The following is a 25,014-nucleotide window of genomic DNA, read 5'->3' as shown; positions in this document are numbered from 1 at the left end:
AAGCCAAAATCTTCTAAGTGATTTTTAAATCAGTGTTGATCAGCTTGACGTCAACACGATGTCATCTTCTCTGACTGGCACTCAAAGCCCTTCATAACCTTGCCCCCTTCTACCTTTCCAGTCTTCTTATTCCCCAACAAGTACTCTTTGATCCGTTGACACTAGCCTCCTGGCTGTTCCATGAACAGGACACTCCCTCTTTGGACTCTGGACATTTTTTTTGCCTGTCCCCCAGGCCTGGAATGCTTCCCTCCTCCTCAACAACTAGTGACCTCCCTGGCTTCCTTTAAGTCCCAACTAAAATCCCACCTTCTACAGAAAGCCTTCCTTAACCCCTCTTGATTCCAGTGCTTTCTTCTTTTAATTATTTACTATTTATATAGCTCGCTTTGTATATATTTCTTTGCATAGTATCTTCTCTCATTAGATTGCAAGCTCCTTGAAGGCAGGGACTATCTTTTACCTCCTATTGTATCCCAATGCTTAGCACAGTGCTTGGTACATACTAGGTGCTTAGTAAATATTTATTGATTTATTGTCAAATGGATTGTATGTGGAGGATTAAGGTGAGGGAAGAATTAAGGGAAACAAACAAGGTTGAAAACCTGGGTGACTAAAAGATTGGGAGGTGGCCTCATCAGAAATAGGAGAGGTTGGTTGAGAAATGGGTTTAGGATGAAGAAAACAAGGTTGTTTTTGGTCATGTTGAATTTTACGTGTCCATGGAACAGTTAGGTGGATATGTCCCAAAATCATTTAGTGATTTTGGACTTGAGTTCAAAAATGATTCTTGTTGGATATATAGATTTGGGAGTCATCAGTAGAGAGCAGTGATAGTTGAATTCATGGGAGCTGATTAGTTCACCAAAGAAGAGAGTGTGAAGAGAAGACTTTGGGGCGGGAGGGAGGGAATATGATTTGCATGATGACCCAGCAAAGGCAATTGAAAAGGAGCAGTCATCCAAGTTGGAGGGGAAATGGCAGAATCACAGAAGCTAAGAGAGCAGAGAATATCTGAGAGAATAGTGTCAAAAGAGGCAGAGAGGCCAGGTAGAACGAGAACTAAGAGAAGGCCATTGGACTTAGCAGTTAAGAGATCATTGGTAACTTTACAGTAGTTCATTCATGTGATTTGGTCAGAAGCCAAATTGTGTAGATTTGAAAAGTGACTGGGAGGTTAGGAAATTGAAGTTTGGTTATAAAAAGAAGAGACAGGATGATAGCTTTGAAGAAATATCTCTTCCAAATTTTTTTTTACAGATCCAACATCAGAGATCTGTCTGACAAGAAAAGGTGGATATTTTGTGGTGAGAATGAAGGATAACTGATGGACAGCCAGTGCACTTCATTGGTATTCATACAGTGTTAAGAAAAATAGAGGAAGGCCCCAAGTACATTGATTTGACCGTCTTGGGAGGATTTATGGAAAGGCATGGACAAGAGTCACACAAGATGAGAAGGCACAGATAGGTGATGATCTGTCTCATTGTAGAGTACCAGAATCAATGAGATCACAGTTCACTAAAGTGCCATGTTATTTGACTAGGTTAATTTGGAGCTGTAATTGCATGAGGTGCCATCTCTTTGATCTTTCCTTCTATTTCACTGGTGAATTTTCACCATTGCTTTAATTTATCAGCCTTGCTGCACATAGACTGCTGGACTCACACATTAGTCACTGCTCATTTCCTATTGCTAAGCCAGACAAATTCATTTTTTTGAATGTTCAGTGCTTGCTATATCCAGCCCTTTCCAACTTTCTTCTTCATAACAAAAGTATAAGGCTCTTGAGTATTGTTGCATGTCTTTGAACTACTTCCTTAATCCTGAATCACATTTCCCATATTTTTGGCCATCCTCTCTTGGACCTGGTTTTATACTTAAGAACCTGAGTACCAAGGGATATGTGTATAAATGGCATTAAAAAAAACTTTTTTAGCACTGTGGCTGACACATAGTAGGTGCTTAATAAATGTTTGTTGAATTGAGTTAGTGACCTTTGTATTTTCCTTTGTTTTATTGACAACTTGTATTAAAATTTTTACAGTGATCATTTATGAATGGGGCCACAAGAATAACTAGTTAGCATTTGTACTGCCGGAATTCCATATATTTTAGTCATGAATGAATAAATAAAGCATGTATTAAACACTCTGTGTAAGACGCTATGCTAAGTGTTGGGGATTCACCCAGGAAGGTAAGATAGTCCCTCTGAAAGGCTGCATTCTAATGGGGAAGACAACACACATGAAAGTTTTCAGTAGCAAGTCAGTTGGAAAAGATCCATGGTCCTTGGGCTTCAGTGTCAAAACAGATGTTAATGTCTCTTCTTTAATGTCATTATTAGCATTATTTAAATATTGTTCTTAAATTAAATGTTCTTAATATGAACATCACTGAAATTATTCCTGGGGCTCTTGAATTCAGGATTCTGGGCTGTCTCTATTAGGGTCTGAGAGGAGTTGGTGGTCAAGGTGGTAGTGGTGGTTTGACTTGTCCGGCACATTCTTCTTTTTTTCTCTCATTCAGGGTGCCTTGCTGCTTCAGCTAGCGGGGGGGGGGGGGAACCCTGCGGCCTCAAGGTCACATGTGGCCCCTAGGTCTTTGGGTGTGGCCTTTTCACTGAGTCCAAGTTTTACAGAACAAATCCTTTTATTAAGGGGATTTGTTCTATAAAGTTTGGATTCAAAGGACCACACTTGAGGACCTAGAGGGTCACATGTGGCCTCGGCTGCAGATTTCCTACCTCTGAGCTAGGCTGACTTGCCTGCCCTTGTTTGTGGCAATTGATTGCCATCTTAATTCATCTTTATGACTCCCAGTTTTCAGATACTAGTTTGGAACTAAGAGAAGTTTACAGAGTGCCTATTTGTAATGAGTTGTAGCTTTCCTAGTCTTTAATATTGCTCTGAAAATTGTTTATATCTATATGTTTTCGTCTTTCTCTGCTTAATTTCTAACCCATTGTTTAGCCTTATAAATGTTTGAATGTGTATGATCTAATAACTAAAAAAAAGTTACAGCTCTAAAAGTTTCCAAATATTTATACTGTCAGAAAGTTTCATATACTTGAAATATTTTGTGTTGGAATTTGGTGTGACATTCTAACTATCAATTTTGCCTTTTTTCTTTTCTCATTCTACCAATCTGGAGTAGAAAATCATCTCTCCTTTTGAAACAGTAAGTGCTGTTGGCAGAGCAAACTTTTGTCCATGCCAAGGCAGACAAAGGATTAAATTAAAGAATCAGGTGGCTACTTACCACTAACTACAGGGAAAGCATGTCTTTTACTTCCCTCAGTTGTTAGCATAGTTCTATATTTGGTAAATATTCAGAATAAATTCTTGTTGATTGAATGAAGAGCCCATCGTGGCTTCTTGACTTGTGACCAACTACTGACTACAAACTGAGTTATCATTATTTAAAGCAAGAATTAATGTAGAATTTTGTGTTAAATTAAATTCACAGAGGATTGCAGTATCACAGATTAGAGCTGGAATGGATCTTAGACTTCATTTACTCTAACTTCTCATTGTACAAATGAGGAAACTGAGTCTCAGAAAAAAGAAGCAACCTTTGCTGGGTCTTACTGGTAGTGGCAGATCTGAGATTTGAATCCTTGTGCACTGATTCTATATCCATAAATCTTTCTATTGTACCTTGGTAAAAGAAGCTTATGTGGATGAGATAATGTCAGAAGTAAGAGTTTTTTATTAGCACAAAAAGTTTAAGGTAGGGATGGAGTTCCTGATACACAAAGTATTTTCCATCTGAAAGTATTAGATGTTGAAAGGTAAGAAATTTGCCTCACTTATATAGTTAATTGTAAAAAAGATGCATAGTTTGAGAGATAAAAGTTTTGAACAGATTATGAATAGGAGTCAGGTTTCTTTGAAGATTCCCATGAGTGATAAATTGCAAAGAATTGATAGAGAAGTCAGACAAATGTATGCATGTCTAATGAATCGTGGCTGCTGATGGAGATCATATTTTAGATAAAAACAAAGCATTACAGTTCTGATGGTTCACCTCATTCTGTGAATATTGGCAAAAAAAAAAAAAAAAGATGTGAACAATAATAGCTGGAGGGGTTGTGGGAAGACAGACCTGTAATGCACTGTTGATAAAACTGCAGTGGTCCCATAATATATGATTTCATTTTGGAGTTATGCAAGAAGAGTGATTAAACTGGCTATACTTTTTGCCTTGGCAATCAGTCAGTAACAACTTTAATAAACTTCTATTATCCAGACCCAGCAATCCCACTATTAAACATAACCCTAAGGAAGTAAAAAAAAATGAAGTCAAAAGTCTAAAAATAATAGCTAACATTTATGTAGTGATTTAAGGTTTGCAAATTGCTTTGCATATTATCTCATTTAATCCTCTTGACACCTCAGTGACATAGGTCTGTTGGGGCAGATCTAATGTCAGCACCTTTTTAGTTCAGATTTCACTTGGATATGATGAGGAACTTGTAAGTCATTGAATAGTTAAATGGTTTACTTTGCCCTAACACAGCAAGGATAGGCAACAAAGATAAAGTGGCACTTAGCATCTGTAGACAAAGGGTCCATATGGGTCTGGTCAAGTCAGCAGGGCAGAGTATAGTGAATTTAGTAGTCTTCAGGTGTTTTTAATGCCCTTTAGATGAGCAGAAGGAGTGAGTCAAGGGGATAATCAGGTGCAAGGGATAGCTTTACTGCCTTTTTAGGCCAGAAAAACAAGGAACCCTAGTTCTGTCACAAAGTGCTATTCTCATTTTGCACATAAGGACAGTGAATGGTTAAGTGGCTTGCCCAGGGTCTATATGAATAGTACTAATGACTGGGCTATTAAATGTCTACAGTAGGATTCACACTCATTTTTTCTTGCTGCTTTCAACGTATATTAAAGTAGTGATAGTACTTCTTTGTGATAGCAAAGTACTGTTAACTAAATGGGTGCCTATTGGGGAATTACTGAAAAAACTGGCATATGAATTCATATGAGTGAATTTATGAGAATTTAGGGAAATGTGGAAAGATTTTTATGAATTGATGCAGAGGAAAATAAACAGAACTGAGAAGATATGTACAAGGATTATAACAGTGTAAGTTAAAAAATCACCAAAAAGATTGGATTTCTGAGCGATGGGAAAAACAAAACAGTGAAGCTCTGGAAAAGAAGAGATAATAAAATATATCTCCTTCCTCACGGTAAAGAGGTAGGGTGCTATTAGGATAGAATGATCCATTGTTGGACAAAATTTCTGTATCCAATATGTTGTCCTTAATTGCTTCCCTTTGACAGAGTATTTTAGTGTGGGGATGGGTTGGGGTGGGGTGGTGGTGGCGGTGGAAGGTTACTATGAAGCAAAGATAAGAGTGTCAATAAAATGTATTAAAAAAACAAAACAACCAAACTACCAAGTATCAAAGTTTGCAGTGGAAAACAACATCTTTGAAACCTAGAACAGGTGGTGTAGTACAGTGGAAATAGCACTAGGAGTGGGCAGCAATAACTGTGTTGCTGTAGAAGCACATTGGTGTGAGTTCTGGCTCTAGCACTTACTAATTGGGTGACTTTGTACTTCTTTGACTCAGTTTCCTTATCCTATAAATTGTGTATAATGCTTCTTGGATTACTAACTCCTAGTTTTTTTTTTTCCAGAAAGTGCTTTGTAAACTGTAAAAGGCTGTGTAAATGTGAGCTATTATGACTGAAAATCACATGTGAATGCAGTGTTGCTTTGTTTCATTGACATTGAAATTATTCAGAGGGGCAGTCAAGTTAATTATGTATCTGTTCTGAGGTATTTGAGAAAATCTAATTTAAAAGCCATGAATTGTAGTTCAGTGATTGCTTTCTTCATTGTTGATACTGCTTTGGGTCACACATCTACTTTTTGTGAAAACTTTTCTTTTTTAAACCAGAAAACATATCACAGAGTTTAGTTGCCCATCTTATTCATCAAATTTGACTCTAAATTACTTTTGGCTGTTCCAAAAACCAAATGTACGTCCACAGGATGACAACTTGCAAAGTACTTAACTACCTATTAAATTATTTTTGGATATATAATTTTAAGGGTTCAGAGTCTATCCTGAACACAGATTCTTGTATGGTAGATACTTTAGTGTCTCAGACTAGATTGTGGCACTTAATGGTTTATAAACTCTCAATTCAGCAAGCATTTATTAAGTGCCTACTATGTGCCAGGCATTGTGTTAGGTGCTTAGAGTGCAGAGACAGTCCCTGCTTGACCTCAAGACACTTTCCTAGGGGGTGGAGATGAACACATTGTACTCAGATAACTATACAAATAGAATTTCCTTGAGTCAGCACAACACTAAGAATTGAAGAGGGCTGTGGAATTGATGGGGTCTAGAGGTTTAGGGGTGCTGGGACCCTGGGATCACGACATGCCAGTCCTGCCCAAAAGAATTTGACCCAAGCCTTCTGTCAGCCAAAGACAAGATTTATTAATGATCTGCCATATTAGCCAGACTCTTGAGGAATCTGAATCTTGAGGTATTGGCTAGATTGTAAAAATCTGAGCAGTGGCTAGATTATAAGAATCCAAGCCTCTTAATGGAGACAAGATGGACTTTATATACAGAAGGACTATGGGAGGGATCTAGGAGTGGTCAAGTAGTCTAAGGTAATAGAACTCCAGGGGTGGCCAAGGGAGAATGGAGCCTAGATAGGATTAAGGGTGGGAAATTGGGGGGGGGGGGGGAGGGGGGGAAGGGGGGGGGGGGCGGGGGGGGGGGGGGGGAAAGGAGGTAAGACAGTGGAGGGCCAGGCTAGGTTAAGAGTAACAGAGATTGAGCATAGCCACGATGAAAGGCCAGTTGATGGGATTATAGTCTCTGGGGAATGCTAGAGATTAGGCCATGTGGGAAAGTCCAGGGTTTTTCCTTTTTGGGGTCTAGCTCCCATCGTGTTCATAGACTATAGAGGTTTTCCATTATCCTACTCTTTTACTCAGTAAAGTAATTTCCAAAATCTCCATTCACTGGGAAGAAATAGGAGTTGTCCTTGTGGACCATGACACATTGATTTTTGCTATTTGACATGCTGCTGTCATTGTAGCAAATTACCTTGATTTGGCTGAGGGTTAGTATGCAGGGTTAGTGAATTTTTTCTTTTTTTGCTTTTATGTTAAGTTGTTTGAAGGTTATAGTGGGAAGCTACAGTGTATTCGGTATAAGGAAATCTGTTATCCTAGTTTTCTCAGTTATTTTGTCAGGGTCCCATGACCTCTTGTTTGTAGGAGAGAATAGTGAAGGCTTCAAAATGTATTATCAAAGACTCAGTTGTTGCTGACCTCATGACCTCATTGTAGTCATGGTTGCCCAGTCAATGTGTTTTCTGTGCCTAAGGTCTCAGGTTGTTGAACAGTCCAGTACACAATTCAGTTTACTTAAAATCTAGAATTTGTTTTTAGGCTAGGCCGTTAGGCCTAGTTTTAATCTTTTTGTTTCAGTTATTAAAATTATAACCAACTAATCCCATTTAATACTACACTGAATTAATTATCCTTAAATAACATTTAGCACCTTTAGTAAATGATTTTCTTCCACTGTTGACCGTGAGGCTTTGATATTCCATGATTTGTAATTGGGAAATAGAAGGCAGGGAACTTCCTTGTACTTTGAATTTCTAACCAGTGATTTAATTGCCTTTGGTTTTAAACTGCCTACTTGCCTCTTTTTTTTTTTTCTTCCTGTTAGATTTGTAGGTGGGCATCAGGGAAGTTGACTAGATAATAGAGAATCAATCTGAAAGGCAAATCAGACTGAAGAATAGGCATAGGGAATTACAGTTTTAGTACTTAAAACTTTTAGGTACTTCTGACTCTGCTAGTGATCTTTTGCTTAGTATGCTTTGATTGCTCCTTGTGTTTCCATTATTCCATGGTATTTCAGTTGGCATGATAAACTTGATTGTGATTCCAGTATTGCAGCCTGTGTTTGGAATTTGGATTTCCTTTTGTAACTCTGACCCTGATTGACCTTATAGTAGCTGGAGGAGGGGGCCAGACCTTTGCTTGTGAAATCACCATTAATCCAAAATGCAATCTCCACTGCATTTTCATCTCTCATACAGTGATTGGCCTAGTTGTTGCGCTAAGTTACAACCTCATCCTTGCAGGCACAAGAATTTAGGTAGCAGAGATGGCAGTACCAATATTGTCTTTTTTAAAAAAATAAGTTTTCATTGATATCTTTTGCATATAATCATAATTTTCCCCAATATCCCTTTCCTTGCTCCTCTCAGAGAGCCATGCTATATAACAAAAAGTATTGTTTAAAGATAAGAAAAAGGAAAAAACAGTACAACTGATCAATATGTTGAAAAAAATAAAACATGAAATGTGCCACACTGATAGGCTTCCCATCTCCTTCTAGTCATGCTTGATCTTTATAATTTTTCTACATTCTCTTTTAATTTTTTTTGTGTGGATGTTCTTTCCATTTACCTTATTGTAGTTATTAGGTATGTTGTTTTCTTGGCTCAGTTTACTTTACTTCATTAGTTCTGTAGCTCTTTTGATGTTTCTCTGTATTCATCACACTCATTATTTCTCACAGCACATTACTCTTCAGGTATCACAATTTGTTTAGCTATTTCACAGTTGATGAACATTTGCTTTGTTTCCAATTCCTTGCTATCACAAAAAGTGTTGTTATAAATATTTTGGTGTTTGTGGGGACTTTCTTCTTATCAATGGCTTCCTGGGGTATAAGCCCAAGGAATATAATAAAGTCCCTGGGTCAAATGGTACGGACATTTTAGGCACTTTATTTGCATAGTTCCAAAGTGCTTTCCAAAATGTTTGTACCAATGCACAGCTCCACCAACAGTATATATATATATATATATATATATATATATATATATATCATTCCACAACCCCTTCAATATTGACTGTTGGCATTTTTGTCATCTTTGCCAAATTGCAGATGTGAGGTGAAATCTCAGGGTTATTTTGATATTCATTTCTCTTATATTAGTGACTTAGAACATTCATGTGTTTATGAATACTTTACAATTCTTCTTTTGAGAAACTAGCATTATCTTCTCTTTGGAATACTTAGTAGCCCTTATCCTGTTGTATTCTGGGAAATTTTCTGAGTGTCATAAGTAGTAGTAGATGTTTTATGGCACTTTGTAAGTTAATCTTTTAAATAGCAGTTTGCCTTTGAAAGAATTAAAGTGGCTTACATTATTAGGTATACGGAAGGAACTGATTCAGATTCGAGTAACTATGTTATTTAAGTTAGAGAGCTCTATTTAAAAAGAAACTGCTGCAATTTTGTAGGTCAAGGAATAAATATTTATTTCCACCAGTTAGTCAAATATTTATTAAATATTTATCAATCATTCCCCAACAAGTGTATATTAACTACCTACTATGTGCTGCTATTGTTCTAGGCTCTAGGGGACACAACAAAATGAAATAGACTTTGTTCTCTAAGGGCTTGCATTCCATTGGAAGTTGGGGTGGAGGAAAGAGAACAATAATATATGCAACCGAGTCAGGAAAAGCACGTAAAAAATAAATGCAAAGTGGTTGAGGGACACCACCAACTGGGAGAATCTAGAAAGGGCTCTTGGAGGAGGTGGCAATTGAACTGAGTCTTGAAGAAAAAACAACTGGATTCAAAGGATTGGGAGGCAATGTGGAATGAGTGTTAGATTTGAAAACAAAAAAACAAGTTTGAATCCTGGCCCTGCTTTTTATGAACTGTTACTTAGTCTGGACCTCAATCTCCTCATCTGTAAAATGTGGCGGTTAGATTAGATGATCTTTTTAAGGCTTCATTCAGCTTTAATTCTATGATCCTGTGAGGTGAGGAGAATATGGAATATATTAGGGATAAGGTACTGTCCTCCTGAAAAGATAGACTGGGGCCAAATTTTGAAAACCTTTAAATGCTCTGTTACTTTCTAGGGTACCACAATCCTTCTAGTTAACCTTGGTTGGCTACCTTGCTGTCATCCTTGATGCCTCACTCTCACCTCTCATTTTAGTTCAGTTGCTAGATCTTGCTCTTTCTTTCTCTGCAGTATCTCTTACATTCCCTTCTCTCTATTTACATGGCCTAGTTCAGGCCCTCATTACATCTCACCTTGACTATTGCCATAAACTTCAAATTGCTCTTAACTGCTTCGGGTTTCAAACCTCCTCAGAGCTACCAAAGTGATATTCTCAAAGCATACATCTGACCATGTCACCTTTCCTCCATTCTCCCTCTAACTTAAACTACAGTGACTTCCTGTTGCCTTTAGTATCAGACTCCTCTGTTTGGCATTTAAAGCTCTTCACAACCTGGTCCCTTCCTATCTTTCCTGTCTCTTTACACATTGTTCCCCTCCACGCACTCTGTGGGTTAGGCATAATTGGTTTACTTGCTATTTCTCACCTGATATTTTATTTCCCATTTCCTTGCCTTTGCACTGGCTTGTCCCTAATGGCCTAGAATGCTATTTCTCCTCACCTCCAGCTTTTAGAATCACTCACTTTCTTCAAGAATCAGATTAAATGCTACTTTCCAGATCAAGACTTTCATAGTCCCCCAGGTACTATTCCCTTTCCCACTAATGTTACCTTGTTTCTTTTCTATATATATCTTATAAATACCTACATGTCCCCATCTTGTGACCCCTAACATATTGTCTCCACCATTAGAATGGAAGCTCTTTGAAGGCAGGAACAATTTTATCTCTTCTTTGTGTTGCTATCATTTAGCACAGTGCATGGCATGTAGTAAGTGCTTAATAAATGTTGATTGATTGTTAGCAAATGCTGGAATTTTCATATTTTATCCTAGAGACAGTTGTGTTATCTATTTTGGCAGCTGTGTGAAGGATAGATTAAAGAGGTGAAAAGGCTCACTATGAGCAACCACTTAAGAGATTATTGCATGGATGTAGGAATGAGAAAATAAGAGTCTAAACTATGTAGATATGATATGAATAGATAGACAGGGATAAATATGAAAAGTGTTGTAGAGGTAGAATCAGTAAGGCATGGCAACTTATTGGATGTATGGTAGAGTTTTAACTGTACTCCTAGGTTATGAACCTGAGTGACTGAAAGAATATAAGTGCCCTTGACAGAAAAAGGGAATTTAGGATAAGGTGGTTGTTTTTTAGACATTTTAGTTGTGTCCAATTCTTTAGGACCTCTTTTGTAGTTTTCTTCACAGAGACTGGAGTCGTTTCTCCAGCTCATGTTGCAGATGACAAAACTGAGGCAAACAAGGTTAATGATTGACTTGTCCAGGGTCATGCAACTAGTAAGTGTCTGAAGACAGATTTAAACTTAGGAAGATCAGCCTTCCTGACTCCAGGCCTGGCATTTTTTCCACTGTGTCACCTAGCTGTCCCTAGGATAAGAAAGGCTGGGTTTTGGTAGAAAGACGAGTTCTGCTTTGATCATGTTGAGTTTGAGATACCTGTGGGACATCTAGGTGGTGTTGTCCAACAAACAATTGGAGATGCGGGACTGGAACTAAGGAGAAAAATGAGGGCTGGAAATAGAGATTTCAATCAATCTGCGTAGGGCACTATGTAAAGTACTGGTAGGAAATGGGGAAAAAAGAGAAGTATAAGACATCTCTCTTCTCAAACCTTATGTTTTTTAATTCTTTCATCATTTTGGCAGAGCATTAATTTGCCTTTTATCTCAGGTATTAGAAAGTGTTTGCCTTATATTGGCAAAAACATGGGTGCAGTTGTTGTAACCTCAAGCCCACTAAATGTTTGGATTTGTTTGGCCTCTGGTTATAATGCTGGCTGTTAGCTTTAATCTCCCTAATCTTTGTAAATCACTGGACTTCGTACCGGTAGAAGTGAACAAATGACTCATAAGTTTATGATGGGGCCCAGTGTTCAGTGCCGGAACTATGGTCATTTGAAGGTGCATACCTGGAAGCCAGAGTTAAGGAGAGGCTGAGAATGAAACAGATTGTGGAAGATAGCCTGGGATCAGGGGACGTGTGGAATGCAGTGGCTAAAACAGAGGCCAAAAGGTTACAGCTAAAATGAACACTGGGGCAGTTAGGTGGAGCAGTGGATAGAGTGCTGGGCCTAGAGTCAGGGGGACGCTTCCTGAGTTCAGATGTGGCCTCAGACACTTATATCACAGACCTGTGTGACCCTGGGCAAGTCACTCAACTCTGTTTGCTACAGTTCCTCATCTGTAAAAAAAAAAAAAAATGAGCTGGAGAAGGAAATAGCAGACCACTCCGGTATCTTTGCCAATAAGACCCTAAAGGGGGTCACGAAGAATTGGATGTGACTGAAAATGATGATCAGCAACAACAAAATGAACTTTTGGGAGCTAGGAGGTACACATAAATCATGGTTAAGATAGACTTTGGAGGAATACAGGATTGATGGAAAAACGTAAGGCCAAGATGGAGTAGCAAATCAGCAAGTCAGGCAGGCAGGTAGGAACCAGCAGTCACTCAAAAATAAGTGTTTGACAGGGTGGTGGACAAAACTCAGTCCATCAGAAGGGAAGCATGCTGTAGTGAAAAGCTCATTGATCTCGGAGTGGGTTCAAGTGAGTTCAGTTCCCTTCTGTGACTAGACAGCCCAGCTGAGCTTCACTTTCTTAATTGCTAAGTGAAGATAATTGTGTTGCAGGAAAGGGTTGTTGTGATGCAAATGCTTAGTTTAGGAAAATTGGTAAGCATAGATGGATTTGTTGTCAGCAGCTTGGGTGTCTTTGACACTTGCTATTGTGACCACCTCTCCTCCTCATTTTTCTTATCCATAAAATGTGATTTACACATGCACACACCCTTGTCTACCTCACAGAATGGTTCTATGGATCAAATGAGATAAGGTTGAAAAAAAGTACTTTGTAAACCTTGAAGTGTTTCGTAGATGTTACCATTGTAATCTTTAAAATATTAGTGTGATGTAATGGCTTTGCAATTTGGAAGAGCATGATGAGAATATTTCAATAATTTTATATACGCTTCCATAATATATGATTTCCAGCTCTCCACTGAGGGGAGGGATTGTTTTACCTTGAGATGGAAAGTGATTAGATTCCCTAAATGAGGATTGAGGAAATATGTCTCATCTCTATTAGCCCAAGTTCTCTGACATTTTAGACCAGCCAGTAGTGAGGAGATCCTGGGCGAGCCCATTGAGCATCAGGAGAAGAGATCCTTAGTACAGAATAATGGTTTCCAAACTTTTTAAAAAAATTTGACAACAGGGGCAGCTAGATGGTGCAGTGGATAGAGCACTGGCCCAGAGTTATGGAAGACCTGAGTTCAGATTTGGCCTTAGACACATAACACTTACTAGCTGTGGGACCCTGGGTAAGTCACTTTACCCCATTGCCTTGCAAAAAAAAAAAATTATATTTAACAACAACAACAACAAATGTTGGGCTCTCCAGATAAATCTTTTCATAAAGCAGTCTATACAAATACTTTTCTTATTTATTCAGATAAGGTTAAGAATTTATTACGTAAGATGTAATCTAATTTATTACTTCATTACATAATATTCCATAAGCAAATCTTAAATATCAGCATGTTTAGTTACTGACAAAATCTTTACACTTTTTATATTCATAACGAAATATTAAATACTAATGTAATGGGTTGATTTGATTTTTTGGGCACAGAGTTTCTTGAAACAGGTCATTAATATTGTTGATAATTCTTTTTCAAACAAAATCAGAAGTTAAAAAGACAATATGTATCAGCAGAAAAACTTGTTTTGCACAAATTAGATATTACAAGTAGCAAAAAATTTGTAGTTTTATCTAATAAACCAGATAAATCTTTATCAACTTATAACCAAAATATAATAAGATTTGAGGGTTACATCTATCATAGGACAAGTCTATTAACCATTCCTACTCAGGTGAAACAAGAAAATCATATTTGTCCATGGCAGATGGGTTTTGTATTCATTCGTATTTAGTTATTTCTAGATCTTTGAAATAAAATGGAAATTATTTTTGTATCTTGTCAAGTGATTAATAAGAAGGTCTTTACTTCCGTTTTGTCCAATGGGTAGGAATTATTAAAATCAGAAAAATAAAATACTATGTTGTAGAGTAGTTATTGTCTATGAAGCTCTCATTTTTTTCATTTCAGGATCACAGTATGAATTTTGAGGACCTTGCATTGATTTGATTTATTTAAAATATTTATCAAACAGATTTCAAGAGGATTTTTTAATATATAAAATGAGTTTGCTTCATCTTTATCATTATTTCTAAGAAAAATGACAGTTTCTTTTACTTCATTGTTCTCTGAAGTATTTTGGCTGGGGAAAGTCATTGTGTTTCGCAATATAAAAGTGCCCTATCCTTTGCCCACCTATTTTAATATAATTTTCCAAAGAACCTTCCTTTAAATGGACTCTTCATTAATAAAGGTAATTGTACTTGTAACAACAGGAAAAATTCTATTTTTATTTCTCAGCATAAGTGATTGTGAAGCATGTCATATGTTCACATTTCATGAGGGGCCACTTTTTTCAGCCATACTTATTGATCTATGTTTTATACTGATTTTGTTTGAGTTCTCAGTGCAAAGTCCAATACAGTTCTTTCACCTCATCATTTTCATTTGAAAAAAAAACCCCTATCAGTTTATTGAAGATTTCTTTCTCTATGGTACTATCAGAAAATAAATAAATAAATAGTAACATGCTATGTTTCATTTAGCCATTATACATATGTAAACAAAAGAACCTTTTTTTTATATCTGTTGTGTCATCATACCCTTTTAGTACAAAATAGGAAGATTTTAGTTCTCATTTAATTTGTAGCAAATGCCTTCAGACTCAAGGCTTTATTGCTTTTCACTGTGATATCTGCTAGGAGGCATTGTTTCTACCTCATCACTCGCTAGCTGCAAGTAGCTCCAACATTTCCCCTGTCTACTTAGAGTATTTATATTTAGCAATTTTGTAATCACCTTTAGACAATGTAAGTAGTTCTTTTGATGTCACAGACATGATTTTTGAAGTTTATTTTTACTTATTTAAAAGTATCTTATTTTCTCTGAAAGAAAAAAAACAGTATTTAAGTCATTTCAATTAATTAGGTTTCATGATGTGCAGATAAAACATTTTTTACAAAGCAGATACAGCAGTATTTCCATTTCATCATGAACATAATGGATTATATTTGCTGGATTTGGGCTTTTTTACTCTTATTTTGATATTTTTATTCTTTATGCTGTCTCTATTGTCTTTGTTTTACTTTTAGCTATTCTAGTGTATTTTCTATTTATCTTCTACAAAATATTATGAACAAAAATTGGAGACACATTTTAATTTTATTTTAGAAAACTTCAAATAAGTATATCTTTCATTATTTCAGTTTTTTAAAGTATTTTTTGGGGAAAATGAGCTTGTTATATTGTATTTGTCAAAATAAACAATATTGGGAAATGTGATAGGTGTTATGGTACTTTTAATTTATAGACAGTTTTTAAAATTTGGAGTTTTATACCCTTCATGTTCAAATGCAGCAGGCAGTATGAAGATAAAATTGATTTATGTCATGAGCCTACTACACCCACTAATAGTGATGGTTGGTTGGCTGATCATACCCCAGTTGAGATTTTGCACCAACTGAATCATATTTGAACTTGCTTCTGTATGACATATTATTGGCACTGAACCACATTAGTCTTCTTTTTGTTGGCAGTGATTTACTGTTTACATTGAAAAATGTGGATATGGTTAAAGAGGAATTTCATGAAAAAAAGTTGATATTAGAATCTCATCATCTCCTATCCTTATTTTGTCAGCATAATCAGAATTAATGTTTGCTGCAAAACCATCATCTTTTTTAGTAATCAAGGGGTATGGTAGCTTCTGCTTTGGTTCTTTCTGGTTCATCCATCAGCCAATATTGTGGCTGCATTGTGTGAAGAGAGCTTTGGAAACTCGGATTTAACTTTATAGTCAAAATATACTTCACAAAGCTGGGATGGCTTTATATGGTAGAGAAATATCAATTCAGTTACAACATATTCTGGCTTTCTCAGTTCTTTGTTTCTCCAGTTGCTGCTGGTATTTGCTATTGTGGAAGGGCAGAGATAAGAAGGGCACCAGCTACTAGGTGGGAGCACCTGTTTAGAGCCCTTTCCTGGGAATTGAAAATACAAATTTAGATAAGACAATTCCTGCTGTCAAAGAATTTACAGTCTAATAGGAAGATAAGACAGCAACATAACTATAACATTGTAAATGTATTTTTTGTGAAGTCTGAAGGGAAACGTTACCAACCAGGAAGATAAGGGAAGGCATCTTAGAAGAGCTGGATTTTGAGTTGGGTATGGGTAGTCAATCCCTGAGTGAATTGGGAAAGGGAGGGCATTGTAGGCAAAGGGAACATGTAAGCAGTGGCTGAGAAGCAAGAGAATACAATATATGTTCATGTGTTCAAACTCTGGGTAGTAAATTTGTGAGAAAAGAAGGGAAATTCATATTTAGGATTTTAGTTTATTATTTGATATCTTTGGAGATAATAAGTAAAATAACATTTAAGATTTATAAAAATTCAGGTAAAATATTAGTGACGAACAAAGTTTACAACAATAAAATGAAACAAATGCAAGCAAAACAAATATATATGCATATGTACATATGTATGTCTCATTTTCTACTCTAAATCTGTCATGTCTCTAATGGATAGCTGCATATATGTATATGTATGTGCACACATATGCACATGTACATATATATTTTAATTGGGATTGGGGAGAGAAATATTTCGTTCATTTAAAAAATTAGAGGTGGGAACGGTGCTACAGATGCAAAAATGGCGCACACACTTTCAGATGGAGTCACTGTACTATTTTACTTAATAATTTTATGTTGTTAAAAGAGACTCTTATGAATTGGAAGTAATCTGTATTTGTAATGTAAAAATAATCCACATCAATAAAACACAAAGAAAAGGAAAAATATTTCAGAGAGATACAGAAAGATTTGTGTGAACGGATTTAGAGTGAAGTATGCAGAATCAGAAGAGTAATTTGTACTGTGTAACATTAATATGAAAGCAAAACATTCTGAAGTCTTTTCTAAACTGATAGGTGGGTGGGAGTGGGAGAGCGAGAACACAGATTTCTGATAATTAAAAAAAAATAAAAATAGAGATGGTTGGGTGCTTCAGATATGGAATGTTGCACACACTTTCGGATGAGGTCACTGTAATGTTAATTTTGCTTAATTGTTTTACTTTGTTATAAGACACTTCAGAGGTGAAAGTAATCTTTAAATGTTTTAAAAACAAAACATCAGTAAAATTTTTAAAAATCCAATAAAGTAAACCATTCTTTTTTTTTTTCCTCTGCAGTAAGAAAAGTGGAAAACCACCATTACAGAACAATGAGGTAATTCTTTAATATTTTCTTTGCGGTAATTTATTAAGAAATTTTGAAATACAAGCATAAATTGATAGAACTCTAGAGTTGAACCTAGTGTTGACCCAATGCAATTTCTGTTCTAGCATAGGAATCCCTGCAAACATCATCCCTGACAAATGACCACCTAGCCTTTGCTTGATTGTTTCTTGGAGTTGTGAGAAAGAAGGACATTACAATGCATTCTTTGATAGCTCAAATCATTAGATTTCCCTAGGTTGAGCTCGTCTGCCTCTCTGAATTGTGCTCATTAGTATCAATTCTGCCTTCTGGAGCAACACAGCTAAATTGTATTCATTTTCCAGATGGCTGCCATTTAAATATTTGACAACTACCTTCAAAGCTTGTCATTTGCAAATTTGACAAGTATGGCATCTGTGTTTAACAAATCAAAATCAAGGACTATACTGGAGCTCTCCCTCCAGATTGATTTCAATCCATTCAATTACCGGTCTTTCAGTTGAGCTATTCTGAATTCTCTAACTCAGTTTGTAATCTAGTTACTATCTTTCCGTGTTGTCCATGAGGATACCATGAGAATCTTTGTTCTTGGACAATGACTTGTTCTTGATGAACCCATGCTAGCTCACTGATTCCATTTCCAAAAGCTCATTAACCATCCCTTTCACATTACCTCTTGTGATTTTTCCTAGAAATTGACTTTGCTGTCATTGGCGCGTAGTTTGAAGGATTTATCTTATTACGAACTTTGGATATAATGTCATTTTTAAGTCTTTAATACCTTTCCTGTAATTCTCACATTTCATTCTGTTTTGAAACTCATTGACAGCACCCAATTCTGTCACATTTGTAATTCTTCAGTCTCCTCAAGTGTAGTTTTTGTAAATCCATTGACTTGAGCCCATTTAGGTCCTCTCCTACCATCTATTTACTTATTTTGAGTTTTATTTTCTTGTTAGCCAATTTTATTCTCTCTTTTCACTTTTCTTTTTGGCAGAAGGAACATGAGTAAAGTAAGAATTAAGTAGTTTTTTCTTCTCCAGGGCCAATTATTATTTCCTTTTTATCCCAAGAAAGGTTTCTTTCTTGCTTAATCATCTTCTTTCCTCTAGCATTTCTTTAGTTATCATGTTTTTCTTTTCTCTTTTTTTTTTTTTTGGTGGGGGCAGGGGAGGCAATTGGAGTTAGGTGACTTGCCCAGGGTCACAGAGATAGTAAGTGTCAGAGGCTGGATTTGAACTCAGGTCCTGTGCTCTATCCATTGCACCACCTAGCTCCCCCCCCTTTTTTTTTTCTTTAGCCTTCTTTTTAAGCTTCAGCTTATTTGGGGATTTAGCCTTTCTGATATTTTTACAGGAGCATTCCAGCCTTTTTATTGGGCTTTGAAGGATGAGTGGGCATTTAATAGAGAGAGAGGGAAAGAAAATATTTCAGTTAATAGGGAATAGCATGAGCAGAGATATGAAGGTGGGACAGTTCAGGGCATGTTTGGAAGGCAAAGTATTCCAGTTTGTCTGAGTGTGGACTGCCTGGGCAGGGTGAAGCTGATAACAGGTAACATTGAGAATGTTGGATTATGGAAGCACCAGGTTTGGAGGGCCTTGAGTGCCAGACAGATAGGAGTTTAGACCTCACTTGTTTTATAATGGGATGCCACTGAAGATTCTTGAGTGGAAGAATTTTATGATATACCTAAAAAAGACAAGACTGGTAGTCATATGAAGGGTAGTTGGGAGTGGGATGCATTAAGGAGTCAAGCTATAATATTAGGAGACTGTTGGAGTAGTGCGAGTGGGTGAGAGAGGTAGGAGAGATTATAGAGTTAAAATGGGTAGGACTTTGTAACCAAATGACAATGGAGGAAGAGGGAAGAGTTAACTATAATCTTAAGGCTTTAGGTATAGGAGACTACGTGTATGTTAGTGGTGCCATTGACAAAAACAAGGAAAAGCAAATTTAGGTGAAAAGATAAGAAGTTTGATTTTGGTTATACTGAGTTTGAGATGCATATGAGATACCTGGGTTTCTTGTCCTGTAGGTATTTTTAAATGTAAGCCTTGGAAATCAGGGCTGGAGATTTAGATTGGAGAGCCATCTACACAGAGGTGATATTTCAGGAAACAGCATGAATGCAATTTCCAAGGGAGAGAATAGAGAAAGCAGAAAAAAGGGGCAAGAGCAGAACTTTGGAGAACTATTTGCCTTAAGGGATTGATGAGGGCAGTGAAAAGATATTTAAAACATACACATACAAACTAATAAAAAGGTGAGCTTAAATATAAAGAAAAGGGAATTTTTAGAGGAAAAATTATTGTTGGCATTGTGCATGCTATTTTCTTGGCTCTGTTTACTTTACTTTTTGTCAGTTCGTTTAAAGTCTTGCCATGCTTCTCTATATCCACCATGATCACTACTTTTTATAATACGGTAAGTTCCATTACATTCGTGTGCCATTTGTTTAACCATTCTTCCAATTAACGAACCAGTCTACTTTTTAAAAAATAGTTTTTTGATCCTGCGAATTCTGCTGTAAATATTTTTATGTATATGGAATCTTTTTATCAGTTACCTTCTTGGAGTGTATGACTAGCAGTGGAAGGTCAAAGGATGTAAATAGTTTAGCCATTTTATTTGCATAATTTCAAATTGTTTCCCGGAAGAAGGCCCAAGAGAGACCCCTGTGAGATAATTGTGAGATATTTTGAAATAGTTGCACAGTTGTAATAGGTATCAAATTGTGATAAGTTTACAGTTTTTTATGTGAGATGGAATGCTGAATTTGGGGAACAGCAAGCAGATCAGTTTGGCTTAAAAGTAGTGCCTATGAAAGGGAGTAAGTAATGGGTCCTAAGTGTAGACTGGAGAGGTGGTTTTTATATCCAGATTGTGAAATGCTTTAAATGTCCAGAACAGGAGATTTGTATTTTATCTTTCTGGCAGTAGTGTAGCACTGAAACTTCTTGAGGGCCATGGTCACGACATTGGTACCATAGGAAATTTATTTTGGCAGCTCTGTAGAGGATATATTGGAGAGAGGAGACAGTAAACAGTAGAAGGAATACCAAGTACCAGGCTTTGGCATTAAACCAAGGGAGACATGATTAGGGCTTGAACTGGAATAGTCAGTCAAGAAAAGTAAATAGATGTTAAGATTTCTAGAGAGAGAATCAACAACACTTAGCAACTGACTGGATCTTGAGTTGCCAGCCACTAAAGACTCACACACTCTTGAGCCTTTTCTGCTTTTAAGATTTGTATGATTTGTTTTTCAGAGTTTGTCCTATCATTATTAGTTCTAGACACATGAAGATAAAGTAGTTACTTTAGGGGCAGTTGTGTTTTGTCATTTTTACTATGCAGTAGCTCTTAAGTTTAGTTTTCCTATGGGATTATATGTAGCTGAATATCCCCTTGTTTTCCAATTCTTTGCAAGCACAAAAAGAACTGCTATAAATATTTTTTAAAAAATTTTTATTAATTTATTCTGATTTGTCAACAATCACTTCCATAAGCTTTTGAGTTTTAAATTTTTCTCCCCCTCCCTCCCCAAGAGGGTGCGCAATCAGATATAGGCTATATACATTCCTGTTAAACATTTTCACATTAGTCATGTTGTAAGGAAGAATTAGAACCAAAAGGAGAAACCACAAGAAAGAGGAAATAAAACAAAAGAGAAGAAAAAAATAGCAAATAGTATGCATTCAAACTCCATAGTTCTTTCTTGGGATGTGGATAACATTTTCCATCGTGAGACTTTTGGATACTTGCATTGCTGAGAAGGGCTAAGTCTATCAAAGTTAGTCATCGCACAGCATGGCTGTTACTGTGTACAAAGTTCTGGTTCTGTTCACTTCATTCAGCATCAGTGGATACAAGTTTTCCAGGTTTTTCTGAAGTTGCTTGCTCATCATTTTGTATAGCACAATAGTATTATTGTTCATAGTATTATTACTTTTCATAAGTATTATTAATTACATTCATATACCACAACTCATTCAGCCATTCCCCAATTGATTGGCATCCCCTTGATAAATATTTTTGTACACAAAGGTCTTTTTCCTTTTTCTTTGATCTTTTTTGGAATACAGATCTAGTAGTGGTATTGTTGGGTCAAAGGGTATGCGTAGATTTCTAGCCCTTTAAGTAAAGTTTCAAATTGTTTTCCTGAATGGTTGGATCAGTTCACTCATCTACTACCAGTTCATGGTGTTGTTTTTCCCTCATATCCTCCAGCATCTCATTTCTGATAGGTATGAGGTGGTACCTCAGAGTTGTTTTCATTTGCATTTTTCTAATGAGTAGTGACTTAGGAAATTAAGGGGATGTTCATTTGGGGAGTGGCTGAACAAGTTGTGGCATGTGATTGTGATAGAGTACTACTGTGTTGTGGGAAATGATGAGGGGAATGGATTCAGAAAAACATAGCAAGACGTTTATGAATTGTTGCAGAATAAAGTGAGAACCAGGAGATCATTGTGCACATTAATAATAATATTGTAATGATGATCAACTATGAAAGATCTGTTTACTCTGATCAATACAGTGATCCAAGACAATTCCAAAGGACTCATGATGAAAAAATACTCTTCTCCAGAGAGAGAAATGATGAACTTTGAGTGCAAATAGAAGTATAATTTTCTCACTTTATTTATTTTTCTTGCTTTTTAAAAAAATATGACTAATATGGAAATATGTTTGGCATGATTTCACATGTATAATTGATATATTTCTTGCCTTCCCAAAGAGTGGGGGAGGGGTTGGAAGGAAGAGAATTTGGAACTCAAAATTTAAAAAGAAAAAAATGCTATAAATAATAAATTGAAATGTTTTAAAGAAACATATAATAAAAGTCCACGTTTCACAACTATAGTATTCTATCTGTGCTTCATTCTGAATTTCCTTCTGTTCTCTTCTGTGCACTAAAAAAAAATGTTTTAGTGGTCCTCTTCTTCTTTGGCGTCCCTTGTTCTTCTTTGCCCACTACCCAAGCCTCCCCCCCAGTTAAAAACTAAGAGGAAGGAAGAAAGAATAAAAGAATGAAAAGAAGAAAGGAACTCTTGTGAGAAGTATAGTCAAGCAAAATAAATCCACACAGTGGCCATGTCCAGAAATGAATGTCTCATTCTGCACTTTGTGTCCTCTTTGTCAGGAGGTGAGTAACATGCTTAATCAAAGTTCTCCAGGAGATACACACACACACACACACACACACACACACACACACACGTGTGTATGTATTTATACATATATGATTGGTCATTACTTTGATTAGTTATTTTTCTTTACAGTGTAGCTGTACTTGTATAAATCGTATCCCCCTGGTTCTGCTCACTTCACTTTGCGTCAGTTTATACTTGCAGGATTCTTTGAGATTGTCTCTTTCATCATTTCTTATGGCATAAAAATATTCCATTACATATACCAAAATTAGTTTAACCATTACTCAGTTGCCTAAGAGGCAGTCTGAGAGTTGAGTGGCAGGTGGACACCACAGATGGATGAACAGCCCTGAAGCGGGCTTGGCAAGCCAGAGTTACTTGTCTTCTTGGACACGTGGCTCCAAGATGTTGTAGCATATGCAGGGGCCACAAAACTGTCTTGGCAGGTGGGCTAAACTAGATTGAGGGTAAATGACAGGCCTCAGACCCATCGGTGATCCCCTGGTAGAATGAGCATATGAGAACAGTTTGTTTCAGTAGCCATGAAGGCAGCTGAAGTAGGCTTTGTGGAGTGCTTAAAACTTGGTTAGACTTCAAAGCCATCATGGTCATCCATTGCATCCTGGGCAATCGCCAGTCTTGACTTTTGTCTTACCATTGAACTTTGATGACTCTGGAAGAGAGAGTAAGGCTGATGACTTCATGTGTTTGTGTGATTCTGCCTCCCGTAAATACAGTTCATGCACAAATCAAGACATCACCCATGATGTCACTGGCCCTCTTTGAAAATGAAGGATGAATGGCAGCTAGGTGGCGCAGTGGATAGAGCACTGGCCCTGAAGTCAGGAGGACTTGAGTTGAAATCTGGCCTCAGACCCAAACACTTGACACTTACTAGCTGTGTGACCCTGGGCAAGTCACTTAACCCCAATTGCCTTAAAAAAAAAAAAATGAAGGATGGACAACAGTGTAGCTGAACATACTCTGAATGTAAATTATAGTTGTAAAATTGATAAATATTTGAAAATAGAGAGGTCAAGTTTTTCATCCTGAATCCTAGGAAACGGTAGAAAAAATGGAGAAACAGTGGTTCAGGGATTTCAGTGTTCTTCCTGACAATCAATCAGTCAATTCATGATAACTGGGAAGAGGGTCTTTCTTTTTATTAACTTTATATGTCCTCCTAAAAGCTTTTGGAATTCCTGCCATTTTTGTTACAAGTGTTCCAGTAACAATTTTCAAGTAAATCAGCCCTTCAAAACACATCATAACCTTTGATTATCTTCCTTCATTAAAGTTTTTCTTAGTTTTCTTGTGTTGAATTGTTTTTGTCATATTGTCGTATATAAGCGAAACTTGCATTCTTACATAAATATAGTAAATAAAATGTTAACTTGGACAAAGGTTTATGATTAGTTTTATGATTAATTTGTGATGTAACCCTGTCTAAAAAATTTAACTTCTTTTTCTTTCTGATTGATCTCGTGTAGAAAGAAGGAAAGAAAGAGCGGGCTGTGGTGGACAAGGTGTTCTTTTTGAGACTTCAACAAATTCTGAAAATTATGGTTCCTAGAACATTCTGTAAAGAGGTAAGTCTTATTTTGGAAAAATAGATGTTATAAAGTAACTTTTGATAAGTGTCATAGAAAGAGTGCTAGGTGTGGAGTCAGAAAACCTACCAGGTATGAATTTGCTTTCAGCTACTTGCCTGCTGGGTGGTCATGGGCAAGTCCCTTAACATCTTTTAGCTTCAGTTTAATTTGTAAAATAGGCATAATGCTTGCATTATTACTGGACAAGGTTGCTGTGAAGAAAAATGCTTTGTCAGCCTTTAACCATTATATTAACATGATACGTTATATCCTCTTTTCGGATTGCAAGTCAAGTTGTCTCCTATATGGACATACTAAAGAAAAGGGCATTTCTTTGATTTAACAGGCTTGTACAAATGCTGTCCTGTTTTTCCGTATGCCATCAGTGACGTATTTCTTAGAGTGAACAGACTAAGCAGTGTTATAAACAGAACTGAATAAAACAGAGTAGACAAAGACATCGTAGCAAATCTTGGAATGTGTTTGGAAAGAAACACCAGAAACCTGAGGGACAAAGAAAATAAAAGCATACTGTGACGGGGTTAGAGCACTGGCCCTGGAGTCAGGAGGATCTGAGTTCAGATGTGGCCTCAGACACTTACTAGCTTTGTGACTCTGAGCAAGTTACTTAACCCTGATTGCCTCCAAAATACAAAACAAAACAAAACAAAAGGATGCTTTGGAAACTGCCAGTTCTTCTGTGTGCAGCAGGACTGAATCGGGCAGCACACGTGAATGAACGTATATTGCAGGACCGTCCCTTGCAGCTTCTGCCATAGGAACCAACAGAGTTATTTTAGGAGGGGAGCTGATAGTGAAAAAGAAAAAAGGGGATTCATTAGCTTTTCTGCCCTTTTCCTTATTTTAAAAACATCGTTGTCATCAGAA

The 25,014-nt window shown here is 36.7% G+C and overlaps 1 protein-coding gene across 2 annotated transcripts in view; it reads left to right on the top strand.

The window, feature by feature from the left end:
* The window catches only part of ABCD3 (ATP binding cassette subfamily D member 3), an 87,206-nt gene that overhangs the window by 15,281 nt on the left and 46,911 nt on the right, over window positions 1-25,014 (top strand). For both annotated transcript variants that reach the window (XM_027862609.1, XM_027862608.1), the window contains exons 2-3: window positions 17,348-17,384; window positions 24,025-24,123. In XM_027862609.1, the coding sequence (XP_027718410.1) occupies window positions 24,097-24,123 (27 nt within the window). In that variant the 5' untranslated portion in view covers window positions 17,348-17,384; window positions 24,025-24,096. The remainder of the gene's footprint in view (window positions 1-17,347; window positions 17,385-24,024; window positions 24,124-25,014) is intronic.

This window comes from Vombatus ursinus, unplaced genomic scaffold (assembly GCF_900497805.2).
Source record: "Vombatus ursinus unplaced genomic scaffold, bare-nosed wombat genome assembly UNPS02014769.1, whole genome shotgun sequence".
Taxonomy (NCBI): Eukaryota; Metazoa; Chordata; class Mammalia; order Diprotodontia; family Vombatidae; genus Vombatus; species Vombatus ursinus.
The sequence above is the reverse complement of the archived record's forward strand: the minus strand, read 5'-3'. Positions and strand labels throughout refer to the sequence as shown.